This window comes from Sminthopsis crassicaudata, chromosome 4 (genome assembly GCF_048593235.1).
Source record: "Sminthopsis crassicaudata isolate SCR6 chromosome 4, ASM4859323v1, whole genome shotgun sequence".
Lineage (NCBI taxonomy): Eukaryota > Metazoa > Chordata > Mammalia > Dasyuromorphia > Dasyuridae > Sminthopsis > Sminthopsis crassicaudata.
Window position 1 is genome coordinate 22,076,639 of NC_133620.1, and position 27,515 is coordinate 22,104,153.

General features: G+C 47.5%; 2 protein-coding genes across 8 annotated transcripts in view; one reads left to right on the plus strand and one right to left on the minus strand.

The window, feature by feature from the left end:
* TCEANC2 (transcription elongation factor A N-terminal and central domain containing 2) overlaps positions 1 to 7,818 on the minus strand; it is a 27,715-nt gene extending 19,897 nt beyond the window's left edge. The window contains exons 1-2 of one of the 6 annotated variants that reach the window (XR_012481853.1): positions 3,114 to 3,894; positions 2,774 to 2,915 (exon numbers count right to left, since the gene is read on the minus strand). Coding sequence is in view for 5 of the 6 variants with exons in the window: in XM_074265878.1 (XP_074121979.1) it covers positions 2,774 to 2,915; positions 3,114 to 3,223 (252 nt within the window). In the remaining variant the exon portion in view is untranslated. The other 5 variants (XM_074265882.1, XM_074265880.1, XM_074265883.1 and 2 more) reach the window with 5 other exon arrangements.
* Positions 7,246 to 27,515, plus strand: TMEM59 (transmembrane protein 59). 2 transcript variants are annotated; one of them, XM_074265870.1, is made up of 8 exons: positions 7,246 to 7,597; positions 13,581 to 13,686; positions 15,381 to 15,475; positions 19,797 to 19,949; positions 21,113 to 21,197; positions 21,824 to 21,908; positions 22,609 to 22,717; positions 26,843 to 27,515. In XM_074265870.1, exons 1-8 carry the CDS (start codon positions 7,409 to 7,411, stop codon positions 26,996 to 26,998), a joined length of 978 nt encoding a protein of 325 aa, XP_074121971.1. In that variant the 5' UTR covers positions 7,246 to 7,408; the 3' UTR covers positions 26,999 to 27,515. The 2 variants fall into 2 exon arrangements, with proteins under 2 accessions (XP_074121971.1, XP_074121973.1); XM_074265872.1 differs by having other exon boundaries at positions 7,409 to 7,597; positions 26,846 to 27,515.

Here is a 27,515-nt window from a genome sequence, read left to right on the forward strand (position 1 = left end):
CCGATCTGCACAGACCCGAGGGCTCCATGGAGGGTCGGGAGGGCGGCCCCCGAGCCAGAGAGTTCCTGTAGGAAGAACTGCCACCTGGAGGTCCTGGCCAGTCCTAAGGCTCGTGGACCAGGTCTGAGGTAAGGTGATTTTCAGGGGGCAGCGGGGACACTGCACGTGCCGCCCCTGGCTTTCTCAGGCGCCTTCCAGCTTGGCTAGGCCGCAGTTCGTCATGGAGGAAGCCCCTTCTCCCAGGGGAGCTTCTCCATTGACAGCTGCAGGCCAACATTCCGGGGCTGGCTGCTGCTCTTAGAACTCATGGACCCAACAGCCAATGAGCAGCAGTTGGCCAGCAGTTGGCGGTGGTGAGGAAGAAGGCGGCTCTTTTCGGCAGCCTCGGCTCTGCCCCGGGGGCTGGCGCTGCTTGGCAGGCACCAAGTGGCCTGGCGGCGTTTCCTGACACAGTGAGGAGGCACTCAGCCATGCACGGGCCCAGGCTCGTCTCCAGCCTTCCTCTACTTCAGCCCTTGCCCCAAATGGTTCTTGGGCACCGGCTCACAGAGAGGCTCCTCTCTGAGGGACCCAGCGCCCGCAGGCCCTTCTCCAGCATGTGGGTACCAAGATAGCAGGCGGTGCTGGGAGGCTCTTCTCCTGCCCTGGGGGAAGCTCCTGGGTCCCTCACCACCCTTTCGAGCATCATTCTCTTCCATGCTTCTTAGACAGACCAAGACCAGAGAAGTTAGGGCCTGCTGGGCGCACCACTCAGCCCCCTCGACCTGGGGTCGTGTTCAAATTTCATTTGTCAGTCAAGGAGGCGCCTCATGTGCAAACCTCCCAGAGGCGGCAGGAGAAGCAGATGCTACCAATGGCTTTTGTCCTGGGGGCACAGCCCTGGAAGAGCTTCCCCAGTCCAACCCCACCCCCTCTCCCACCTCTTCAATTTGGGGCCCACTATTTGGACTGATGTACCAGCACGATGCCCTGCCCTTGCCAGCACTAGCCTCGGCCCCTACACCAGGCACTTTCTGCCCAAGTGGGGTTTTATTTTGACCCGGTGTGAGGAAGCATTTGCCACTGTGCTCATTTTAGCACCCAAGAAGCTTGTTGGGGAGGCCCCGTAGTCTTCAGGAGTCCAGGGGCAGCTGCAGGATCTTTGCCCCCACTTGCACTCAGGCAGAAAGTCTTCTCTTCTCCTGTCCTCGCCAATTCTAACCCAAAGGTCTTCTCTGCCCCTTCCATCTCCCACCTCGGTGCCATGGGTCCAATGAGGGATCACTTCACTGCTTGCCTGGCAGAGCCCGAGGCTTGTAAATGAGGGTGAACCGACCAACGATAGGAACCCTGGCTGGCTCTGCTCTCTCCTCCTGGGTGGCTGAGTCGGGGGCATTTTCTGTGGCCCAGGACCGGGCCAGGAAGTCTAACCTGCCTTCTGCTGGCCATGCCTCCTGCCCAACAGGGTGGAGGGTGGAATGGCCCAGGGAGACATGCTTGCTGCCCTGGTTCCTGTCTGGGGGACAAGGATCCACCACAGCCTGTTAACCCGCTAAAACAAAACACGAATGCTGCGTTCCCATGGCGTCTAACAGGTGATGACAGGGACCCTGAACAGCACACGCCAAACCCCTCGATGTATGCTGTCCATGGACGCCGCCTTCCTCAGGGAAGACGGGGGGGGCTCCCAAGGCCAAGATCGGCGGGAAGAGGAGAGGCCCCTTGGTGCCCTCAGGGGCAGATGCGACAGCCAGTATTGGGCCTGAGTGACAAAGAAGGAAACTGAGGCTCATGGGTCTTGAGGGCGCTCCCTAGAAGCCCGATGTCTGCTGACTCTCCATTTAGCCTTCTCCTTGCCTGCCTGGCCACACGGCCTCCAAACAACCCTAAGCAGGCCAGCACATGGGCGGGGCCCAGAATGGAGGCGACAGGATTCATCAGGCACTGCTCTCTTCCCAAAGGATCAGAGACAAGCTGTGAATGTGAAGCAAAGGGGCCCCAGGAACTGGAGCAGAGAGAGAGCCAGAAGTGCGGAACCATCCATCTAAGGACCTCCTGATCTCCCTGGTGGCAAAGGACCGGGACCCCCAGAGAGCTGAGGGATCTGCTCCGGTCCCACCCCGTGGGCAGCTGGCCCAACCCAGCTCCAGGGGCCATGAATCCAATATTCTTTCCCCACAGGATCCCTGGCTCCCATATTGCCTATCTTACCAAGGGGGACCTGAGTCACTGAGCCTCTGTTCTTGAATCAAAAAACCAGATGGGAACAAGTCCCTGCTCGACCTGCTTTACAGAACCTGAGAGAGCATTCCTGCAACCTGTGCTGCACCTCCGAGTCAGCAATCATTGACGGAGTACTGACCATGGGCTGGGAATCAAGTGTTCTATCTGTGGCAGGCTGTCGAGTACAGCTGTCCGGTGTTTTGACAAACGAGCAGAAGAAAACTAAGTAAAGGATACTGCAACAGTGCAGAGAGGAGGTGATGAGAAGAGGGGGCCAGGAGATGTTGCTGAGGGAGAATCGACACAATTTAGCAACTGACTGGACCCAAGAGTTGAGAGCAAGTCAAGGAAGAGCCTGAGGTGGCTAAGCCAGGAGCTGCCCTCAGCCTAACTAGGAAGTCCGAAAGAAGGGCCTGCGTGCTGAGTCTGTGGGGCAGGGCCATCCAGATAAAGAGCCAGCAGCCCGGCCTCCTTGGACCTTGGGTGATTGGGCCAAGGATGACCATCCTCCCCCTGCTGTGACCAAGAAAACCATGATAGCCCCTCCCCCCCTCCCCTGGCTGCTTCTCACCTTCAGAGACTCCAGAGTGGCCTGTTTGTAAACCTTTTCTGCAGAAGCTTTCTTCTGAGGGCTGCTGGGAGGCAGAGGTTTTCGAATGACAAATTTATCCATTTCCAGGGAGCCCGTCAGGAAGGGGGCTGCCCTCGAAAACCTATCAAACAATAATACAGCAGTGGGTGAGAGATGGTTTTACAGCAGGTACAAACTAAAGAGATATGTACGATAAAGACCTACAGATCTGCTACTGCTAACCTCCACCAGTCCAGCCTGCGTTCATGGGAGGATGGTCCTGGCTCTTGATGCTTCCTAGATGTGTGACTAAGAGCAAACTACAAACATGTCGCCTTACCCCTTAAATCTCAGTTCTCTCATCCGTAAGACAGAGATGGTCCTTGTACCCCAGATCTCATGACAAGGCATCATATAAATCTGAGGGCACTGTGTAAAGAAAAATATCATCACCCACTTTCATGAGGATATCCATCAGCAAAGGGGTGAAGACTTGCCCAGAAGAGACAATAAGAAGCAAAAGCAGCTCTAACTCTCCGGCCAATGCTCTTTCCATCCTATCGAAGGCTCAACTGAGGTAATGTGTAGAGGGATCTAGCACCCTGTCACATGCTGGCTGAATGTCTGGTGGGATCACTTCCTTCAGACCTCTGGGTCCAAGAGAATGCTTCAGCATTCTGGGGTCACTTAACTCACCCAGGAAGTACAAGTACCATATTCCCTTTACACAAAAAAAGGAAATAAGCATTATGTACCTACTATATGCCAACAACTATGCTCAGTACTTTTTATCTCTTTTAATCTCGCAATAACCCTAGGAGGTAGATGCTGTTATTATCCCCATTTTACAGTTAAGATGACTGAGGCAAAGGGGATAAGTGATCTAGATAGTATCTGAAGCCACTTCCAGTATGTGAGTCCAAGGAACTGCCTCTAGGGAGAAAATTTACAGTCAGACCTACCCTGAACCCATCCATCCATGTCCAGTGCACACCTTCCTCATCCTCTTGTTTCCTTTTTTTGTTTATTTATCTGGTCACATATATGCATTAATTTCTTAAAGCATATTTATACATCGTTTTTAGGAGAGAAATCAGAACAAAAAGGGAAATAGAAAAAAAAAGGAAGAAAAGTAAACATAGATTTACATTCAGTCTCCACAGTTCTCTCTCCGGATGCGGATGGCATTTTCTGTCCAAGGAGTATTGGGATTGCTTTGGAGCCCCAAACCACCAAGAAGAACCAAGTCTGTCATAGTTGATCATCATACAGTCTCGTTGTTATTGTGTATACTGTATTCCTGGTTCTGCTTGTTTCGCTCAGCATCAGTTCATGTAAATCTTTCCAGGCCTTTCTAAAATCAGCCTGTTCAGCATTTTTTTAGAACAATAATATTCCATTTCCTTCATAGACCATAATTTAATTCCAATTTTTTGAATTAAGAGCCATAAAAAGAGCCACTACAAATATTTTTGCCCAGTGCACACCTTCCAGCAAAGGTGGAACAAAGGCTGCTGTTTCCACTACCAGACCACAAAGGACATTGGGCAACAACCCTTCATCTCCACCAGAACTGGTCATAGTGGATGCAGACTGGGCTTGGAGTCAGCAAGATTGGAGTTCAAATCCCGCCACAAATACTTCTCAGCTATGCTCTGGGACTTTTTATTGGCTTTCCCTCAAGCTTAGAATTCTCTTCTTCCTCATCTGTTTGCTGACCTTTTTGATTTTTAGTCTAAACCCCACCTCCTCTTCCCCATCCAATCAATTTCATAATACACAGAGCAAATCAGGTTAGATCTGAATTCAAATCTGACCTCAGACACTTACTAGCTATGTGGCTACTACTAAGTGGAAAAATCACTTAATCTGTGTCCGCACTGACTTTGTCTGTAAAACAGAGATAACAGTACTCACCCAAAAAGTTGTTGGATCATATGATACTGTATTTGTAAAGTATCTTGCAAAACTTAAAGCACTACACATAAAGGCTGGCTACGATAATTTAACATAAGCTCCTTGAGGGCAGGTCATGTTTTGCCCTTGGTGCCTGGCACACAGTAAACATTCAACAAAGGTTTGTGGGTTGTTACTTCTGGGCAAGATTACCTTTAGGCCTCAGTTTATACATATCTAAAATGAGAATAGTAATTACCTCTCAGGGTTTTTGTGAAATTCAAAGTCTGCTTCTTTTTATGAAAGAGCTGCAGAAATTTATTTCAAAGACTAAGAAAAATGAGAATTTTTCAATGTTTGCCACAAGACTAAAAATATATACACGTTGGTATCCTGCATCTCATTCAAAGTCCAAGGAAAGAAGCCACAGGATCATGTGGCCACTGATATTTCATCATCTATGCTTCCACTTCCTCTTCTATAGGCACATGTGTGTTGTTACAGGGCCTCTTCGTCTCTTGGAGTTACATGAGCTCCTTGCCTCTGGCTTCCTTAGCTTTTATTCTTTTCAATTTTTCATAAATTTACTTTTCTTCCTAACTATCTGAACTACTCTTCGTTTCTTCTCCTGTTTCTCTTGATGAACCTCCTCATTTGGGTCTATTCATTTGCTCTTCTCCCACTACAGCATCAGGAATAGATTCATGAGCATTACTGATTTCCTTCCCAGCTTCTCCGGTACAGGAGGAAAAGTTGACAAAGGAGTCGTCCACCATCCACTTTTTTTCCAATAGGAACCCCAGATGTGTGTCTGATTGTTGCTCTTGGCGTCGTCCTGGTACTTGGGGCAGGCAATAGCTCACTCTTGTACTTTAATGATTGTTTATTCCAGTCTTCTGTGTGAGCTGGTAGTAACTCGGAGCTTGCTACATCCAGGTGTTCCTGACCTCCCTACTTCATGCTTTCCCTCTCCTCTTTGAAGTGTTTTTCTCGTTTAGGCAGCACCACCAGTTTTGTAGGATCTGCTTGAAGATTCATCCAAACCCTCTGTCCTAAAAGCCAGGCAAACGCTTGTGCCGTTGAAATGCCATCTCCAGCTCAAGAAGCGGAGAAGTCTCTCGCATACCTAATTCATCGGGATGCTTTCCCGCCTTGGCACAGGAAGTCTCTCCCTGGATCTTTTGGATCGTGGCAGGTAGAAACGTATTCAAGAGCTCTTGATTCCAGACTGTAATTCACCTTTTAGATAAAATCCTGTCCTGGCACCTCAGCATAGTGATCCATCCCGGCTTCGTTTCTCTCTGGGAATTGGGTGAGGTGGGGAATTCACTTGTTCCATAAGTTTCTTGAGGCGGATTCTTCCTATAGCTTCTGAGCTTTCCGTGTAAGCTTTGGCAAAGCCTTCCACACTTAAATGTGTTGGAGAGTGGACATTCTACTGCTCCTTTTTACCATCATAATCAAACAAAAGATGAGGCTGGATGTGCTGCTCTGGTGCTGTGCCAATTGCCCTGAATTTGGCTCAGGAGCCCTCGGACTCTCAAAGGCAGCGGGCCCTCCGTGGGTCGGTGCTCCCACTTTGCCCACGCTCCTCCCTCTCCATGAAGCGGGGTCTCCGCTTGCACGGCTCCTCCACCACATCCCGAGGAGATGTCCCCAGGATGGAGGACGGAGATCTTCTCCTTGTGGCACACTCCCAGCTTTCTCTGGGCTCAGCAGCTCCTCCTTCTCCTCCTCTTGGGCTCTTCCAAAGCCGGGTCGTCAGAGCGCCCCGAGAGGCCAGGGTGGATGGGGCCGGACCGCGACCCCCCCAAGCTACAACATATCTGTAGTGTTCTGCCAGCCGTAAAGCGTCAAAGAGTTGTTCCAGAGGCTCCCTAAGTGATGGGACGCTACCATTCAGAGTATTAAGGGGTCAGGACCAGGAAAGGAACACCCCCAACTGGGAACCAATCACTTCTGGAAGTCGGGGCCCTAGCAACGAGCAACCAATCACGCTAACAACAGGGAGCCGATCCCCTACGGAAGCCAAGGGGCCTTAACAACGGGCAACCAATCACCTGAGGAAGTAGATTCTGAGCCACGGATAGCCAATCATCCACCATCCAGAAGGCCCTCAAACCACGGACCCGCCTCAGACCCTCCTTCCCCTTGCCCCCCCACCCCGAATTCGGAAGCCTCTGGTCTTTCAAAGCTGCCTGTCCGCCCATTCCTACTCTTCCTCCCTGAAAATGCCGGTGCCGCTTCCCGAGCTCAGCCTGACCCACCAGGGAAACTGCTGTGGCGCGCGCGGGCAGGGACCGCCTCCAGGAATCCTTGCTCTCCCCGGACGGCGCCGGCGCTAACTCCGGAAGCAAGATGGCCGCACTTCCGGTCGGATCGTGTAGTTCCGTTCGGGACGGAGACCCCACCACCTCCCGGCCTCCCAGGGTGGAGCAAACTACATTTCCCTGAAAGCCTTCAGAGGCGACCTGGGATGTGTATCTCGCGAGGCTAGAGCGTCTGGGAAGTTCGTTAGAAAGGAGGTAGCTGTGGCCCTGGTTATACTGAGGACCCGGAGGCGGGGCGGCGGAGGCGGAAGTGGCCGAGGCACCGGAAGGGGGCGGGAAGACGAGGAGGAGGAGGAAAAGGAAAAGGAGGAAGGAAAACAGCCACCTTCAGGGGAAGAGGAGGAGGAGGAGGAGGAGGAGGAGGAGGCGGCGGCCGCGGCAACCGAGGCAACCGAAGGAACGAGACAAGATGGCGGCGCTGGGGGCGCCCCGGGCCCGGACCCCGGCCCTGCTGCTCCCGCTGCTGTTGACTGCGGCGCTGGGCCTGCCCCGGGCCTCCGGGGCCGCCTCGGCCGAGGGCTTCGACTCGGTGCTGGGCGACACGGCGTCCTGCCACCGCGCCTGCCAGATGACCTACCCCCTGCACACGTACCCCAAGGTAGGCCCGGATACCCCCCTCCCCGTGACTATCTCGGGGCTCGTCTTTCTCGTCCCCTCCCTGTCCCCCTGCCCCGCCCTCGCGTCTCCCCCCCCCCCCCCCCCCGGTTTTTATCCTCTTCTCCTTTGTCGTTTTTTCTGCTTTTCTCTCCCTCTTTTGTTTACCTGCTGCCCTTCCCCCTTCCTGCTGCTCCTCCCACTCGGACTCCTGGCCCCTCGGACTCCTCCCCCCCCTTCCGCCGCCTCCTTGTTTGTTTCCCTCTTCCCTGGGCCCTTTTGTTTCTTTTTTTCTCTCCCTCCTCCCCTTAGCCTGCTCCCTTCCCCCCAGACGCTCAGGAGCCCCCCAGCTCTCTGTCCTGGATTCCTGCCTGGATGGGGAGGAGTCCTCCCTGTCTGCAGCCCTCCTGGCCTCTCCCCCAGGGCTGCCCGTCTGCCGGGGCTCCCCAGGGAGCCCCTGGGCCTTTGGGGGGGGCGGGGACCGGTCCCAGCGGCCTAACCCTCCCCGTCCCGCCGGCCTTCTCTCCCGCTGGGCCAGCATCCTCCTCGGGCCGCCACCCCAGGGCATGGCGGTGCCCTCGGGCCTGGTGCCGGAGGTTCTTTTTTAAAGAAGGAAGGGTCACCACAAATCAGAACGGATCCCAGAATCCTCCGGGTACTCCGAGGGATGGGGGGCTCCCAATGGAAGGCTCTGGTGTGCAGCCCGCACCCTCAGCGGCTGGGAACTTTGGCCGTGCCATGCCGCCGAGCACCTCCTGCCAGGGGAGAGGCGGGAACGTTTCCCGTCCCCGGGGAGCCTGGCTGAGGTCTGGTTTGTGAGAAACATCACGATCCAACAGCGTTTGCAAAGCTAACCACGAGATAGACGGGAGGCATCGGAGGGGAGAGCGGACGAGGGGCGGCCTCCTGGAAGCTCGGCATCGGCCGTGCGGAGGGGGGCCTGGACCGTGGGACAGACCGACCCCAACTTCCCTCCCCCCCAGGCCCCGAGCGCTGGAGCCCTCCGTCCTGGATTCCCCTACGTTCTCTGGTTACCCGGGCAGCAGGTGCCAGCCTCCCGGGAATCCACTGCTTTATTTCCTTCTAGAAAGTCAACTATTATTGTGGGGCCCCTGTTACAAAGGAGGGGATTAACAAAGCTTTGTTGATTGATTCAAGGTCCTATGGGGGGTGGAGGAGGAGGTAAAGTACTGGGCCTTGAATAGCCGGCTGACCCAAGGCAAGTCACTGTCTCAGTTTCTCCGATTTTAAGGATAATAGTGGCCCCTGCCTTCCCAGGATAAAAAGTGTTTAGTGCATGCCTGGGCCGGGGGCAGTGGGGATTGAAATGTGCCCATCCCCTTTCTTCCCTCCATTCCACAAAGGGAGGAGCATTGGGGCACCTGGCGTTGTGGCCAGTCACTCCCTCCCAAGACACACATTCAGACCCTCAGGCTCACGCCCAGATCATCCTGCACGCCTTTCTACACCCCCCCACGCACCCCCTCCCAAGCTGTTGCCAAGACCTATCAATTTCACCTCTCGAGCACTCCCCCTTCCTCTCCTCTGATCCATCTCTGTACAATCTGTAGGAGCTGCTTCTGGCCTTGGTCTTTCTCCGCTTCGGTTCCAGCAGCAAAGACATGATTCTAAAGCACCCGATACAAAATCCTCTGGCCTTCGAGTCCCCTCCTGTCGTGTCTGTCTCCCTAAACCTCCCTCTCGGACAAGTGCTCTTCATCCCGGTGACACGGGCCGAGTTATTCCGTGACCGCGGCCTCCCAGGGTCTCGGCTCTAGGTCTGTTCTCCGGGTGTGCCCTGTGCCGGGAGCGCTCTGCTCCAACTGCCGCTCTCCTTGGCTTTACCTTTTGCATGAGCCTTTCCACTCCCTCTTAATTCCAGAGCCTTCTCCCTGGTTAATGACTTCCTGCTAATAGTTCATATGTGTGTGTATATGTATCTGTCTACAGAGACATAGACATGTTTGTTTACTTCCTCTTTAAGTCGTAAGCTCCTTCAGTGGTGTGTGTGTGTGCGCGTGTGCGTGCACGTGTGTGTGTTTCTAGCACTTAGCAGTTCCTGTCAGGTGCATAATAAATGTTTATTGATTAGAAAGGGGGCATCCAAAACCTAATAAAGTTCGCTATCCAAGGCCAGGCAGGGGCGGCTTGGTGGCACAGCGGGTAGAGGGACGTCATCTTCCTGAATTCAGATCTGGCTCCAAACACTTAACCAGCTTCTTGAGCCTGGACAATTCACTTAATCCCGTGTGCTTCAGTTCCTCAACAGAAAAGTGAGCTGGGAAAGGAAATGACAAATTACCCCCCTATCTTTGCTGAGATTGGAGTTTTCTCAGCAGAGGGGGATCAGAGGTGACCAGAAGGACTGGGAAGCGATGTCTGTGCTGAGCAAAGGGCCTCACTTTGGGAGCCTCTGCAGGGCACTTACCAAAAGGCCTCCAGGCGCTGCTCCTGAGCACTCAGGGAGCTCCTGCCCGCAGGCAGCTTGTGGGCGGTGGGGGAGAAGGTGGCTAGTGCCAGCGCAGGAAGCATGATGTCAGAGTGGCACGAATTAGTGCTTCTGGAGTTGAGGGAGGTCTGGGCCTTTGGTTGGGCGTCATCTCTGGTCATTTTAGTGGAGAGACACACAGGCCCAAAATGGGATTCAACCCTGTTCTTTTCATGTCAGATCCATGTTCTTTTAACAACACTGTTTGCTTCCTAATTTCAGTAATTCAGACATGTCTTTAAGTGTTATGTATGTGTGGGGAAAGGCTAAGGATTTTTGTTAGTTGGAAGAATCTAAACTATTTCTGCTTTTTTCTTTTCCATTCAACAAATATTAAGCACTCACTATATATGTGTACATGCATCTATATATCTGTGTGTACATATATGTATGCATGTATTTTCCCATGAAAAAATCCCTACCCTCAAGGAGCTTGCCTTCTGAATGGGGAAGAGAGACTAGATAAATACAGGATGATGTGAGGAGGAAAGCAGGAACAACTGAGGGAATTAGTGGCAGTACTTCAAACGAGCCTTGAAGGACACTAAAGGTCCTGGAGATCGAAGTTACAAGGGGATGAGTGAGTGTACAGAGACATTGAGGGAACAGCAGGAGGCTGAATTATCTGAATCTACACAGCAAATAAAAGGGCAGTCGTGTGTGCAGCGAATCCAGAAACTGGCATCGTGGGCCAAGTCACTGGAGCCACATGAGCAAGGCTTTTATTCAGCTGAAGGTATTTGGTCTGCTCAGAGTCGCCAAACATCCTCTGATGGGAGGGTGGCAGTGGAGGGATGGGTTGACATAATTACCCCTATGCCTCTGGCAGCTGAGTGAAGAGGAGGGATTTGAGAAGGGAAGAGCCTAGGATTTTTTTTTTTTAATTTTTTTATTCATTTTTCCAAATTATCCCCCCCTCCCTCCATTCCCTCCCCCCGATGACAGGCAATCCCATACATTTTACATGTTACAATATAACCTAGATACAATATATGTGTGTAAATACCATTTTCTTGTTGCACATTAAGTATTAGATTCTGAAGGTATAAGTAACCTGGGTAGATAGACAGTAGTGCTAACAATTTACATTCGCTTCCCAGTGTTCCTTCTCTGGGTGTAGTTGTTTCTGTCCATCATTGATCCACTGGAAGTGAGTTGGCTCTTCTTTATGTTGAAGATGTCCACTTCCATCAGAATACATCTTCATACAGCATTGTTGTTGAAGTGTACAGAGATCTTCTGGTTCTGCTCATTTCACTCAGCATCAGTTGATATGTCTCTCCAGGCCTCTCTGTATTCCTCCTGCTGGTCATTTCTTACAGAGCAATAATATTCCATAGCATTCATGTACCACAATTTACCCAACCATTCTCCAATTGATGGACATCCATTCAACTTCCAGTTTCTAGCTACAACAAAAAGAGCTGCCACAAACATTTTGGCACATACAGAGCCTAGGATTTTTTGATTTTTTTTTTTTTTCCTTTTAACTTTCCTCATGTATAGTTACATAATTTGATCAAGTATAGCGGGCAAGAATAATACACAGGAGGACTGTGGGAGCTGAGTGTGGATCACAACATAGCATTTTCACTCTTTCTGTAGATATTTGTTTGCATATTATTTCTTGGGGTTTTTTTCCTTCTTGATCCAATTTTTTTTTTTTTTTTTTTTTTTTTTCAGCAAGATAAATCCATGTATATATATAGTTAACATACTTTTTTTACGTATTTAACATGTGTTAGATAACTGCCACCTAATGGAGGGGGTGGGGGGAAGAAGAGAAAAATCTGGAACAGAAAGTTTTACAAGTGTCAATGTTGAAAAATTACCCATGTGTATGTTTCATAAATAAAAAGCTTTAATAAAGTTTTTAAAAAAGAATAATACACAGGGTTAGTGCCCATTGGGTGGGTTTTCTAGAGCATATTTTCTGACACTTAACCTGGTGTTCTTGGCCCTCTCCAGTCTGACCTTCAGCCAGAATCCCCAGCTTTATCTCCCCTTATTTTCCCTTATGCTTTTTACCATTTGTGACTATTAGCTATTTCCCAAATCTTGGTCCCTTGTGCTTAGAATTCCTTCCTTCCTTACCTATAGTTCCAAAATCACTGTCCTTCAAGGCTCAGCCTCTTGGGCTTTCCTGGTTCTTCCCCATTCCTTTGTTTATCTCTGTTCACATAGTCTTTTTCTCTCAGGACAAACATAAAAAATATTATGAATGTTTTAGAGTTGAAAGGGACCTCCCCCTGGGCAGTAGTTTATTAGGTTAGCCTGTTCTCAAAAGAAAATCCATTTTGAAAGATTCTGTAAAGCTCCTCCTGCCTTTGAAGATGCGGGACACGGTGTTCCAAAAACAATGCAGTTGAGCTGCCTCGAAGCAGGTGGGCTACAGAGTTGGCAGCATTGCCTGAGAGGTGAGGTCATCTGTCATGCCATGGGCCTACTTCAAGAAGGAGCAAGGATCAAAGTGCTTACTGTGTGCCGGGTCCTATGCTCTGCGCTTTCCAAATGTCATCTATTTGACAGAATGGAATTAGAATTGGGGCCTAAAAAATTTTCCCTCAGAATTGTGCGCTGTGGCTGCAGCCTTCTCTTACCTGGCTGTTGTGCTGCATGAAGTTCCTAGTCCTGCTGGGAAGGAGGGCCTGAGACGCTCCCCGCCTTGTTGGTAACTGGTGTGAGCCTGTGCCTCTTGCATCCTTACCAGGCCTGCCAGTTTGCATTCAGCAGATCCCCCAGTAAGTTGAGGGCTTTGGTTTTCACATTAGTTATCCAGGTTGTATGGGCTTTATGGCCAATTCCCTGAGACCTTTGGCGATCCACTGCCTCAGATCCACTCTCTTGTTAAAGAGGGGAACAGAGGTAGTAGACCAGGCCGGCAGCTCACCTTATCCAGGATGGGAAAATCATGCTTCTAGCCATCTTCAGAGGCCCATCTGCAGGTGTCTGACAATTGAAGTGCTTTGTTTAATGGGGAATTCTTTTCACTGAATGTTGGTCTAAACATACGCCATAGGTTTTTCTCCAAAGAGTCTAATTTGAATAAAGCTAGGTGTTAGCCTGTAATTTTGGAATGACACAACCAGGCCACCTTTCCAACATCCGTGTTAGGGCTGTGGCTGATGTGCAGCCGGGGGCCCCCTTGGACTGGTCACTGCCACCGTTCAGCAGCAGCCTGGACCCATCAGGGCAGGGGGAGAGGGTCTTAAATAGCAGGATTTCGCACTTTGCCAAAGAAGGTAGAAAGGAAAACCGACCATTTATTTGGGTAATGGGCCCTCTTGCTGCATCGGCCTCAGAAGGAAGCACCAAAAGCCTTTCCAGGCAGCCCGGGCATGGAGGCGCTACCCCCAACTCCCACCATCGGTTTTCCTTTTAATAAATTAACTTAAACAGACTTTCTAGAAGATGTTAACTAACTATGCTTTCTTTTAGCCTGCTCCTCTGGAATACTATTGGCCGTTTGGTAATATCCTCTGGTCTTCTAACTCCACAGGAGGAGGAGCTATACGCCTGCCAGAGAGGCTGCAGGCTGTTTTCAATTTGTCAGTTTGTGGACGATGGGATTGACTTAAATCGGACGAAGTTGGAGTGTGAATCTGGTAAGACGGCATGCCGATGACATTCAAGGGCCCTTGGTCTTTGTTGCGTTTACTTAAAGAATACCAAGTATCTTCTCTTAGTTTCATACACACTTTGCAGTTGTCACAGTTTCATAACTGCCAGATTGCTGAGGTTTCTGTAACTCCACCTCAAATCTGGGACAATGTTGGCTTTCTGCTGGAGTTGGGAGGCCTTTATTTTACCAACCATTTGGCTTAAACAAATGAAGTGGTAATTACTGCACTCCCAATTCATCACCACATCTTCTGAGAGGCTATAATTATCCTCACTGAGATTTTTTCAGTCTTAGGTTGGTTGGCATGGCCGGTGAAATTTGCTGAATCAGGGCTTCCACTAAAAATTAAATAATGCATTTTGTGCTTTATTCTAAGAAAACGACAAACATGAATTCTTTTGTCAGTTACATCACTAATCTCAGATTTTGTTGAAAAAGATCTAGCTGTAATATGAAACAGTATTGGTGGATTAATTTTCTTAAAGTTGTATTATTCCCATCATTCTCACTGGGCCCAGTACCAGGAAAAGAACTGGTGTAATGGACAAAATAAAAGGATTGTGTCACACTCACACTCCAGTAGACTTTATTATTTAATTTTCATTTGAACTTTTCATCACCAGCTTAGAAAAATTATAATCTATAGGCCTTTTACAGTGTGCCCTAAATTTCTCGGTTTAATGTCTTGCTTAATTATTTTATTTTGAGTCTTTTTTTTAAAATGTTTTTCTTTGTTCTTTGTTAGTTCTCTATCTCTAATGTTTTGTTCCCAGGTCAGGGTTGGAGGCACTGTGTACTTGGGAAAATTTGAAAGAAACATTGATGTGTTTGTGGGGCGATGAAACAACCCTGGGCTTAGAGTCCAAGATAAACCTGGGTTTGAGTCCTGAATTTGCTACAGATTGGCCAAATGAATAACCTTAGCCACTTCACCGCAAACTTTCATTGGATCGATTTTTCTCTGTAATGGCATTCATAAAACATTTTTAAAGCTTATAAAGCATTTTCTTCATGAAAACTTTGCACTGATTATTGCCAGTGCTATTTATTTTTTACAATGAAAAAAAAAGCCAGGTCCAATTAAATGTCATGGTTATAGTTCAGCTCTCTAGGTCGCCTCTCCCGACTGAGCTCAGGGCTTTCTTCTAATAAAACAATGCTTACTCCACTTAGCTTATGTGTTTGTCCTGAGGGAAAGAAAGCACTGTGTATTATAAAGGGCTATTGATGCATGAGCTGTGGAGCACTTTTGTGTGTGAGCACCTTTTCGGTGATGACTATCACCAGCTTACATCCACATGTGAGTTTTCAGAGCACTTTGATGTGCATTCTGATTGGAGAACCCGAGAGAGTTGCTGTCAGCCCAGCTTTACAGGGGAGCAACTGAGGCTTTAGAGAGGACGTCATACTCATAGTTATATGGCTATTAATGGACAAAACAGGTTTTTGCGTCTCCATTTTCCCAGGATCATCCCTGACTTCCTCCAGCCCAGCTCTTTCTTTTCTTGCTGTTCCATAGTAACCACTTAATCAGTGCTTGTTGACTGAAATGTGGCGCTTAACAAGAATAACCAAGTGAACCTGCGTTATCCTGGAACACCTTCTGATATAATGTGTTTTCAGTCAGGAGCCTTGCACACCTTCTCTGAAGGTCAGCTCACTCTCTTTCTCTCTCAGCTTGCACAGAGGCGTACTCCCAGCCTGGTGAGCAGTTTGCTTGCCATCTGGGCTGCCAGAGTCAGCTGCCGTTTGCCGAGTTGAGACAAGAACAAGTAAGTCCACAATCTGCCCTCCCTTCCTTTTTTACAGCAGATCATTATTGTTGTTGTTGTTGTTGTTGTTGTTATGAAACATTTAACTTATCAGCAAATGTCTTGGTCAGAGTCTCAGGTTCCAAAAAGAGCCTAATAGGCCAAACAATGGCCATCTTTGCTGAGGTGGCACTTAATAGGGATAAATATAAAGATCAATTCCAAGATGGGAAAAAGGCCTATGGGTTTTAGTAGTATGTGTAGTAGTTCTGTGGTATAGGTACTCAAGAAACAATAATTTGAACTTAATAGATGTTATGGGGGCCACCTGCTAGTGACTGCTGGGGATCCAGTTCTGACCCGAAGAATGGATCCCTTCATTTGAGAGGGTGATAACGATACAAGAGACTGAGAGAGACAAGTGCATCCTTTGACCTCTCTCCCCTGCCCTCTTGCCTCTAATTTATTTCATTCCCAGTCCACAAGCCACATGCCCATCAGTAAAGGCTGGTTTGCAATTCCTTCAGGGGTGTTATGGTTCACAGCTCTGGGGGCTTTTGGAGAATTGACCTGCCCCTTCACACTTAGCATGGTCCTTAACTAATAGAAACAGAAACAATTAAAATTCAATATAAATTAGTTGTTTTGAAATAAAAAGTAATATGTTGATAGAAATGCCCAAAATTAGCCAGGATAAAAGCCTGTCATTTCATGCTTTGGCCAGATCACATCTAGGGAATTGCGTCTAGTTCTTAGTACTCCCATTTTAGGGGAAATATGGATTGGTGTTTGTACAGAGGGAGGTGAACAAACTAAACAGGAGATTTGAAACCCAAGTGTGAAGTTACATTTAATTTGACGAAGGCAGCTCCCTGGAAGCCAATGAGGTAGACAAGGCAGGTGTATTATTCCCTAGAAAAGTTGTTTCATCTTTACTGCCCAAAGCTAAATAGCTTTGAGGGGAAGAAGACATAATCCAGAATTTAAAGATTACCTAAATATAATCCTAAGTATAGATACCAGGGATTACATTTGGTATACCATAAAGTGTATATAAGAATGAAATCATGTGTCATTTTTGTTGTTGCTCATTCCCAGCTGCCCGTGGTTTGTGTTTTGTTTTGTTGGGAAGGGAAAGACAATGCAAAAACAGCTGGCTCTCCAGTTCAGTGCTATTCTGGTGCTTCATTGTGTCATGGAGTTGATCCTCTGTATACATGGAACACAAGCTCTGCTGACACAAAATCTTGAGTACGGGCTCTGAGTGACAAGGCTATGTGTCTATCACTGTTAAATTCAGAGAGGAATTCAGCCACCAGATTGCTGCAGAGAGAACCTCACACTGACTCACAGATAAGATACATTAGTATCCTGAACCAATGAAATCATATATATTTTTGACATAACTTTCTAGCTACCATTTTAGAGAAGAAAATACAAGAGGATCAAAATTTTCTTATCGTAAAACTGACAACTTGCAGGAAATGGATATTGAAAAATTTAAATGACCCAGGTTGACAAAAAAAAAAAAAGTTCACTACTTAAATAACACACTATCACAAAAATATGAACAAATCACAAATGAAATCCCAAATAAAAAGATTCCATAACTGATGGATTTAAAAGTGAATTCTATCAAACATTCAAAAAACAATAAAAGGAAAAGTATAAGCATAAAGCCAAGTTAACAACAATACAAATATTAAACATTGGGAAGCATGGAAATGAATTTTTTTCTTAACATAGTAAATATTTACTATATGAAACCAAGAGCAAATATATGTAGTGGAGAAAAGTTAGAGGCCAGTCAGATCACCTATAAAGCCAGATTGCCCATCTTCATTGCTCAATGTTATCATAGATCTAGAAATGGTAGTTATAGCAGTACGACAAGAAAAGGAAAATCAAGGGGATAAGTATAGGCAAAGAGGAAGCAAAATTATTACTTTATACAGAAGATCTGATGGTTTACTTAGAAAACCCTCAAGAGCCAGCTATAAAATTAATTGAAATTAGTTTACTAAAGTTGCAGAATATAAAATAAAGCCACATATGTCATCAGTATTCCTACATATTACCAAAACCCAGCAATAAGAGCTAGAAAGAGGTTTCATTCAAAATACAGAAGATATAAAATATTTGAGAGGTATCTACTGGATAACCCTGGAGCTATATGAGTATCAGAAAAAATAATGGGACAAAAAAGGGGAAAGGAGCCTAGCAGTACCACATCTCAAAATACGATTCTCTATATAAATTTGCATTGTACAAATTCAACTTTAGTAAAAGAAAAGAAAAAAAAAAGTGAAATCCCCATTCCAAAAAAAAAAAAATTAATAAATAAATCTATATTTGCTTTGGTATCATGTTTGCGCTTGCTCTGTCTCTTTCCCTTCCTCTTTCTCTCCTCCTGCTGCCTCTCAGTTTTGTAGCCTCCTATTATCCCAACAAAAATTCTTCCTTCCCTCCCCCCAAAAGAACCCTCTAAATGAATGCAAAATAAAGGAAGTGCAAAGAGATCACTCCTGTCAGATCAAGAGCTTGGCTTGAGACCTCCAGTGCCAAGAGAGGAGACTTTTTCCTTGCTTCACCCACATCTTCCCTCATCCATACTTAGATGCCGTGTCCATCCCCAGCCTTAACATGTCACCCTCCTTTTTTGTGTCCAGTCCTTATATAGCTGCTTTTTACATGTTCTTCCTCTTGGTCCTGGCCAGGCCCCCCCACTTTTTGCATCACTTCTCTATTTCCAGCCCCCACATATCCTTATACTGTATACTAACTCCATTCCTGCCTGCCTCTCTTCTCTATATCTCTTGATAAATTTGTTTTACATAGAGATCTGTGAAACAGTTCATTTGTAAAGCAAAAACTGTATTGCAAAGTAGTAATCATTAAAGCAATCTGATACTCGTTAAAAACAGCTCAGTCATTGGAACAGTTCAGGTACACAGCATACAGAAGCAAACACAAGTGTTCAATAAATCTAAAGACCTCAGTCACTAGAATAAAACTCATTCGCCATATGCAAAAATCACTGGGAAAACTAGAAAGCTATCTGCAGAAACTAGGTACAAATCAACCCTTTCAATATTCAGTCCATATGGATCCATGACTTGGACATAAAGGCCACGTAAGCTAATTTTGTGAGATAAAGGGAGGGAGAAAGTCCCTTTCGTATTTATGGATAAAAAAAGAATTTATAACCAAATAAGGAATAGAATTACAGAAGATAAAATGGACAATTTTGATAATATAAAATTTTTAAGATTTTTGCACAGACAAATTAATACAGTTAAAATTAACAGGAACAGGTACCTATCAAAAAAACTTTGCAACAAGTTTGCCAAGTTTCATTTCCAAATTATATGAGGAATTTATTCACATTTACAAGACTCAAGAGCCATTCCCATAAAATAGTCAAATATGTTGGTTGGCCAATCATTTCAGTCATGTCCATCTCTTTGTAACTTCATTTGGTGTTTTTCTTGGCAGAAATACTGGAGTGGTTGGCAATTCCTTCTCTAGCTCATTTTATAGATGAGGAAACAGAGGCAAACAGAGTTAAATGACTTACCCAGCATCACCCAAGAAGTATCGGCCAAATTTGAACCCAGAAAGTTGAGTCCATGTTCGCTGTGTCACCTAGATACAACAAAAATTTATGATAGAATATAATGGGATATATGTATACACACACACATACTTGTCTATGAGAAGTGATGAGTTGGTCAGTTTTGAACTGTGAACTGATGCAAAGAAAAGTAGAAATAGGAAAACTTATGATGACAGCATTTTAAAGAAAAACATTGGAAAGGCAGTGGGAATGCAAAAATAATGGATGATTCCAGAGGACTAAAGATAGAACATGCTATACCACATCCTGCCGGAGAAGTGATGCACTTAAAATGCAGAATGAGTCATACATTTTTTTTTAATTATCCTGTCTGGGAGGGTAGGGCAGTGAGGGAAAGAGAGATAATACTTATTTTGAAATTTTCTCATGTAAGCCCACTCTATTTTGAATTCGGTTTTAAAAATAATAAATAAGATGTATTTATTGTACAAATCATGGTAGACTTAGCAATTATCAGGTTTAAAATATAATTTTTATTTCCAACTATAGCATCAACTGATGGTGAGGGACGCAGCCCATAACTTTCCAGTTGGCAAAGAATGTCAGCCTGGAATTCAAGCTTTATGATGTTGTTTCACCCACACATAGATCTGAGACTTGACCATAATGACAAAGGTTTAGTGTTTTTGTGTCCGTGTGTGTGTGTGTGTGTACACACACACATACAAAAAGTAACCAGTGCTTCAAAATTGGCATCTCCTTCAGCTCATGTCCCTGATGCCCAAAATGCACCTGCTTTTCCCTTTGACACTGGTGAGATCATTCTGGAGTGACATGATGGACTCAGCACAGAGCTTCATAACCTCTTCATGGACTTTCTACCTTCAGGCTGATGATGGAAAAATTGTCATTTTCCAGGTGAGTGTGTGTTTGTAGACTGACCCTGTTATGCCTATTGAAGAACTGTAAGTGCTTAGTGCAGGAAGGGGCCTTTGAAGTCAGCAGATTCTCTGGAAGAATCCCTTTGTGCCCCTTCCCTTGGGATGTTGCCTGAAATGATCTCGAAGCTGCTATTCTTAATGAATACCCCCAAAGAGTTTTAAGCTTCTTCCTATGAATACCGTGATGATTATTTCGATCAAATGAAATCCTAGCTGATTCAATGCTGTCAATATAAAGTTTAATTCTTATTTTGTCTAAAAATAGGACTCTAAAACAAAAGAAATCTTAAGGTGCATAATTCTTTGATTTAGGTTTGAATAAGAAATTCTGTGAAAGGGCTTGACTTTTCTTTCATTATTTCGGGCAATCTTGTAGACAGTAACCACCATTACCTGATCACCAACTTCTGTAACTAACTGTAAGTAATAGGATAGGTAACGTTCATTGTAGGATGAGTAGGAGCATTTTGTTCTGATCTAGGCCTTGTTCCTTCTTTTAATTTGGAAAATGTAGATTGGTGATAGAAGACATCCTTAGAGTTTTAGTAAAGGGGCTTGAATGTAAGGTGTCAAGTAGCAGCTAGAGTCACTTTCCTGTAGCTGTTCCCATCGCCTGTTTGGGTAAAGTCTTAGCAGCCCGGGTCATTGTTTGTGGTGTCGATTAGTTGACCCAGCATCTGACAGAGAGGCACCAAAACCTAGGAGAGACTGTCTAGTCATTCTGGGGTTTTATAGCTAAAAGAAGGCCAGGATCTCGTCAGGCGGGGGGCAGGATTGGAATGCAGGTCTGTCCTCTGGCTCCATGCCCAGGGAGCCATCAATAAGGGGGTGGCAAGGCCCCAAGAAGCAGTAAGCTTGCTCAACACTTACTCAGTCGTGATCATGGGCTAATGTGGCCATCCCGGTGGTGCTCTTACCATGTGAAACTGAACGTGGCTCATCATGTTTTAACCTAGATTAGTAGGGGTTCTGTCTCAATCTCTGGGAGGCAGCCAGATGGGGGCTCCAGGGGACTCAAGGGTCATGGCTGGAGTGTTAAAATTTCTTTGTTGACAGTTCCTTTTGTGCCAATGACAGCACTTGTTCCTGGATGGGCTTTGGTCAGCAGGCTGCTTATGGCTCCCTTTGATTCTTTTTCAGTCTAAACCAGAAATTCAGTATCCAGCCCAGGCGGATCGGGATCATTCTTCACAAGGGAAAAATGTACCTTTAAAGAAAATGGCCTGTAAGTTTTATTTCAAGATTGGCATAAAAGCATTGGCAGAGCCTATTGTAGATTATCTGCCCCATTTGTGTCTTATCCATTTGTATCTAAGCTGGGCTTTCCCAAGTTTCCAAAGAAGTCTGAAGGTAAATTGTGACTCAGAGCCTTAGAGCAAAGCTCCTTCTTTGCTGCATGTCTGAATTGCCAGAGTTCACTTCATTTTTATCCACATATATTGGTTTTTAATTACTCTGGAGCAAAAAGACAATCTCTTAGCTTTACATTTACTCTTGGAATGGGGAACCTGGGAGGAGGGGCAGGGGTGATGTTTTCCTCAAGTTCTCATAGGTACAAGGGCCCCAGACTCCCCATCCCACTGCAGACGAAGTATGCCCAGGGGCCTCTGTATAACTGGCAACTGCATTTGGGATCTTATTTGCTGGAAATACATGGGTTCCTTGTGAGGTCTTTATTTTACAAGTGAGGAAGAAGCAGAAAAGGGGAAAGACCTTGCTCAAGGTCACACATTGAGTCAGTGACAGCTGGAATTCAAACCCAGATCCTCTGGCTTCAAATACAATTTCCCCGACTTGTCAGTATTGGTACGTTATGGCTTCTGATATGATCTATCATACCTTATGTTTCAGCAAATCCACAGCCTGCAGGCTCCCAAACCCACAGAGGCTACTTTGAAGATGGAGAAAGCGACAGCTTTTTTAAATGTCTCTCTCTGTATGTATTTCTCATTTATTTATCTTAAGACACACTCTTCTGCTTTTGGTCTGAGGGGTGTTAATATTCCATTATTTTAACAGTCAAGCTGTTCCCCCTGTGTTTTCCTATATTTCCCCTTATTTTTAGGGCTGTTTTGGTTTCTTGAAAAGCTAATATACTCAGAGGCCAAGAAAAGTATTTCCACATTGCCCAATAGTAATGCTTTCCACTTTTAAGACACAGTTTGTCCCGGAGCTCTTCTGCTGCCTCGCTGCTTTCCTCATTGAGTGCTCCTGTATGCCAGTAGCATAATAGGAACTTCTTTACTTTGCTTGGAAATAGCCGAACGCCCACCCACTAAACAGGCCCCCACCTCACCCTTTCCCTTCCTTCTCAGGCTCCAGTTAATGTGGCTTTTGCCACAGCTTTATTCATTGTAAGACACCGTCTGCCGAGCTGTCGGTCAGCAGGTAGTGAGCAGCATAGCTTATGGGGTGTACACCCAAGCTGGAGGTCTTTGGACTGCATTTGCCGCCGCCCCCTCTCCCCCCCTTCTTCCCAAAAGGCCCTTAGATTCTCTCAGCACATGAGGGGCCTGGAGAATTCCCTATGCTCCTTCCTGAGCCTCCAGTCCAGCTGTGCTGAGTGTGGACTGCCTCAACTAGCAGAAGTCCTCCTGACTCTGGGGTGTTCATGTGCCTCCCCTGCTGTTTGTCAGGAATTCCGGCTGGATCGTGACCATCACTCTCGTGCTCTCAGTGCTGGTGTTACTCTGGATCTGCTGCGCCACTGTTGCCACGGCGATGGAGCAGTATGTCCCACCTGAGGTGAGTGGGAGGCCCATGGAATGGGACTTACTCCTGAAGGCCCAGGGCTAGAGCAGTCTGCTCCCTGTCCCATCCTCTGGGTTGGTAAGGAGGGAAAATGACCAGCTTCTTGGTAGGAACATTTAGAAGCAAGGGCTGGCTCTGGCCTCAATGCTCAAAGATCACGTCTGGCCAAGCGAGGGAAGAAAATCTGAGCAGATGTGTAATCCAAAGCCTCCACCCAGGTCCCGGCTGATGGGTGTTTTTTGTCCCTCTGAGGGGACAGTGGACATTGTTGTGGGTGAGGGAGCCGCCAGCTCTAAGGTTCTAGTGCCAAGCAGAGGGCAAGGGGCCTGCGTCTGGGTCCTCCATAACTTGACACACAGTGGAAGCACAGCTGCTCCACTAGGCTGTGTTCAGAGAGCGGGCAGTCCATTTTGGCTGGAGTGCAGAGCACAAGAGAAGGGACAAGAGGGAATGCCAGTTTTAAATTGGGGAATGGGGTGGGCAGAGCCTATGTGCAAAGGAGGTAGGAGATGGATTGTCACATGGAGGAGCAACAGTTGGGCTGGAAGCTAGGACTTGGGAAGTGCAAAGCTGTACGGGCAGCATGGAATGGAAAGTTGACTGGAGCCAGGCTGGGGAGGGCTGTAAATGTAAAGGCAATGGGGATGAGGGTAGGTCCTAGCAGCGATGGGGGGCTACCAGCCCCTTTTGGCAAGGTCCTTTTCAACCTGTACTGTGGAAACAGCTCTTGGGCAGCCAGCAGAAGGGCTGGACAGTGAGAATGGTGTGAGCCAGGGGAGCAACGAGGAGGAGCCAGACGCAAGAGGCAGATGGGATGGGCCATCATGGAAAGGAAACCTCTCCAAGGCTGGAATCCAGGAAGAAGGAATGTCTGAGAATAGGCACAGGCCGGAGGAAAAGCGCTCAACCCAAAGGCAAGCTGGATGCAGGCTACTCAGATCAGCAGCCTTCAGCTGTTGTGTGGACAAAGCCGCGGGCAGTGCCCGGGACCCACCAGCCGGCCTCTGTGTGTCTCACAAGAACAAGTGATGCAGGTCTAGCAAGGGCAGCCACAGGGGAGGGTTCTCACTTCGTCAACCATAAAAGCATCTAAGGCTGAATACGGAAACCACTTTCAAGTTTTTTTGGCCAGAGACATTCTTCTCAAGTGCTGCTGTTCCCTAAAATCCACTCTCCTGTTTTATTCTTGGAGCCTGAGAGAGTCCTGATTTTTCCACGGTGGTCCTAGCTGCTGGGAGAAGGTGTCTGAGAAGGGTCCTTAACAGGTGTAGGGATCTTGGAGGAGCTTGAGCTGTCATGGAGTCATTCAGAGAACCTTGGGTTTGGGGGAAGCGTGCCGTGACTAGAGACTCTGAGACGGCTCCTCGTCTGTCAGCTAGGAGGCTGGGAGGAAGCATGGAGCACGAGGAATTGGCGTGGGCCTTGTTTGCTGAGACTCCTTCCTGTTCTGTGAGAGTGCAGCCTCTTTGCAGGAAGCCCATGAAGCCTAGAGGCCCCCACTTTCCCCAGCTTCTGAGGGACGGACAGTGTGGACAGTAGGTGGTGGAATGGCACATTTGTCCTGGGGCAGAAACACACCACATGGTCAAAGATTGTGGGAGACCGGAATCCAGGTTTGTCAGGAAATCAGCAAGCACTTACTAAGTGCACGAAACATCCGCCTATGCTGAGGGGGCATGGCAGAGTGGCACTGCCCAGGGCAGAACTGAGATAAAATAAAGTGCTTGGTTAGTCCTCTAACCGCAGTGAGAGCTATGAGGAGGCCTGCTGTTGGTCAGTACAATAAATGGGAGAATTCCCCCTTCCTGCGAAAGTGGCATTCCCACAGGGATGTAGCAGAGTATCCAGAGAAAAGATAATAAATCCCAAGATGGTTAGGGTTCTCAGGCCTGAGAAACACGCTGCAGAAGGGCCTGCTGGCAGGGCAGGGGGAGAGAGCAGGTGTGGGGAAGCTCAAAGGCAAGACTGGGGCTGGGTAGGGAGCAGCTCATGGCCCATCAAGTCCATGTCTGGCTGGGCAGAAGACAGACTGAAGTGGGGGGATTTGAGGCAATAACCTCAGGGGGAGGTAATGAGGCAGGTCAGTAAGGAAGAGGCCATGGGCACAGCTGGCAGCATAGCCCGGAAATGGGGAGAGGGTGCCCGTACCTCCCTAAGCTGCGAATCCCTCCTCATGTTGACCCACCTGGCTCTTCCCCCACCTCCATCAGAGTAGGGAAGAGAGGCATTTATGTAGTGCCTGCTGTGTGCCCAGAACTGTGTGAAATGCGAGCTTCACCCTAGCATTTTTCATTTCCCAAGTTTAAAAAAGTCTTGCCAGTGTTCTGTCTGCTTCAAACCTAATCTCATTCTGTTCCATCTCTCCCTCGAGGAGTCCCCAGTGTTGGAGACCTGGTGTGGATGGCAAGCCAGCCCCGGAACCTGAGGAGGAGGGATGAGCGGGGGGGAGGAGTGCTCATTCGAGGGGACAGGCAACTTTGGAGAGGGCAGTTTGAAGTGAATTCGGAGGCTGGGAGGATTAGAAAAGTGTGGAGGGAGGACTCGGTTTGAGGATGTCTGGAGGGAGCCCATAGTTAGGAGAAAAGCCTCCTTTGGGGCAGAGACTGGGAGTCCTGAGCAGTGGGGGGGGGGGGGTCAGGTGGGGGCATGAGGGGGATAAGGTGGGGAATTGGGGAAGAATGAAAGCGAGGCTTAGGGAGAAGTGGAGGTGTGGGAGTGGGATTGTGGGGAGGCATGGAAGGAGTGGAGGATGAGAATGAGCATGCTGGAAGCTCATTGAAGGAAGAGCAGGGTGCCATACTTAATCCTTCTGGAGATTCCAAAGGGTCGTAGGGAGCTTTTTAGTGCAGGGATTTCTTTTTACTCTTCCATTTGTCTTTGGCAGAGCAGCCAAAAGAGACATTAAGGGTAAACATGAGGCGATGAGATGCTTCACGGGGGTAATATGTCTGACCGTGCGGGGTGCTTTCATGTTCTTACATCAGTCAGAGCATCCTGGAGATTGGAGCTCCTTTGTCCCAGCAAGCTGTGGCCAAGGTCTCCTGACCCTGGGGCTCCTGCTCTCTCTGTATCCCACACCTCATCATCCAGGGCCCAATGTAATCCAGGGCATGCTTCCTCCTTGGTTTGGTGTACTCTGGCCCTCCTCAGGCCCAAAGTGCCACCTCGGAGTTTACCATGGCAGGACTTCTGGCTTGGCCAGGCCAGGGGGCAGCCTCCAGGAGCAGCATGGATACCCACCCCCAAAGCCTGGGATTGGAAGGCAGGATGCTGCTTCTGTGCTCAACTCTGGACAGCATGAGGATTCAGGCAGGCGCAGCCCAGGTCTGCAGCCTTAGAGCCAAAGAGAGAAGCCGGTAACACTAGAAAGAACCTGGGAAATGGCTCCAGGTGTGAATGGGTTATGAGGACATGGACAGGTGGCGGCAGCAGAATGATTTCCTGTAGGTTGTGGACTTTGATTCGGTGCCTCCTGAAGGGCTTGGGAATCCTGCCGGCTGTTCTCTGTGTTTGTGTTGTTTTTGACAGTTAATCTTTTTAAAGTGTTTGAACCAAAACTAGAATGTAGATTTCCTAACTTTGAGCTGCTCTTAATGCCCTCCCCAGGACCCCTTTGTGACAGAGAACAGGTTTGGGGATGGCCACCACAGATAATGACAGAGCTTTTGGGGTGCTTTCTATGGTCTTCTACTCTGCTAGAACACAGCTTAGGTCTTGATGAGTGCAAATAATCACACCGAGTAGTTCCCATTAACTTATTTTACATCATCATCACTTCATTAGTGAGAATTTGAACACATGCAATTGGAATTGTTTCCAGCCTAGTGAGAGAAGGGGTTTCTCCACCCTCATTTCACCGGTGGCCATAGAATGGCACTAGGGCCTTCGGATCCCTAGAGACCTAAGTGGGTCCTGAATTCCGATACCTAGAAATCTGCAAACTATCTTTCTAAAAGCCGAGGCTTTGTAGCCGTACTTCACTGCCTAGGCCCCGTGGGGAGCTCCCTCTGCTGCTTAGAAGGACCAGCCCCCCTAAGTGGGATTCCCGCTGCTCTGCACAACTGGCTGTGGGTCCGCTCACCCAGCCAGCAGTCTCTAAACTGCCTTGGTTCGTTTCAGAAGCTGAGCATCTATGGAGACTTGGAGTTCATGAATGGACAGAAGCTGCCCAAGTGCCCACCTTCTTCCCTCGTGGCGCTTAGATGCCAGGCTGAGGAACCTGAAGAAGCTGGGCCTCTCCCTGCCAAAGTGAATCTTGCTCATTCAGAAATTTAACATTGTTTTTTAAAGAAAAATTAATTTAATAGACACTCTTAACTTTCCGTTCCTGATGTGGCTTTTTATTATTATTATTATTATTGGTTTCTTTGGATATGGGGCTTTAGGAAATTAGCTATAAAATGCAAATAAAAGTTACCAATCTGGGACAGTGGTATTGTTTGTCACTTCACTGTATCTTCTCTAGTATTTGAAGAGAGAGAGACAGACATCTGGGATCTCATGTCTTATTATCTGTAACTGCTTTTCACTGATGTTTGCAATGTGCTTTTATTTTCTTCCTTGACTAAATTCTGTAAGCATGTCCTCTTGCCCCCAAACCTTCTACCATGGCAATCACCCTAATTAATAGAAGGTATGTGATAGATAGATATAATGTCAATGCTCAGAAATGGCTCCATAACTTGTGATTGGAAATTAAAAGAGAGCATGAAGAGCCTTTCTGAGGCCCTTAATTTTCAGTTGTAGTGAGCTGATGTCATTAAAGTTTAATTTGTATCTTTCTGTGCATAAA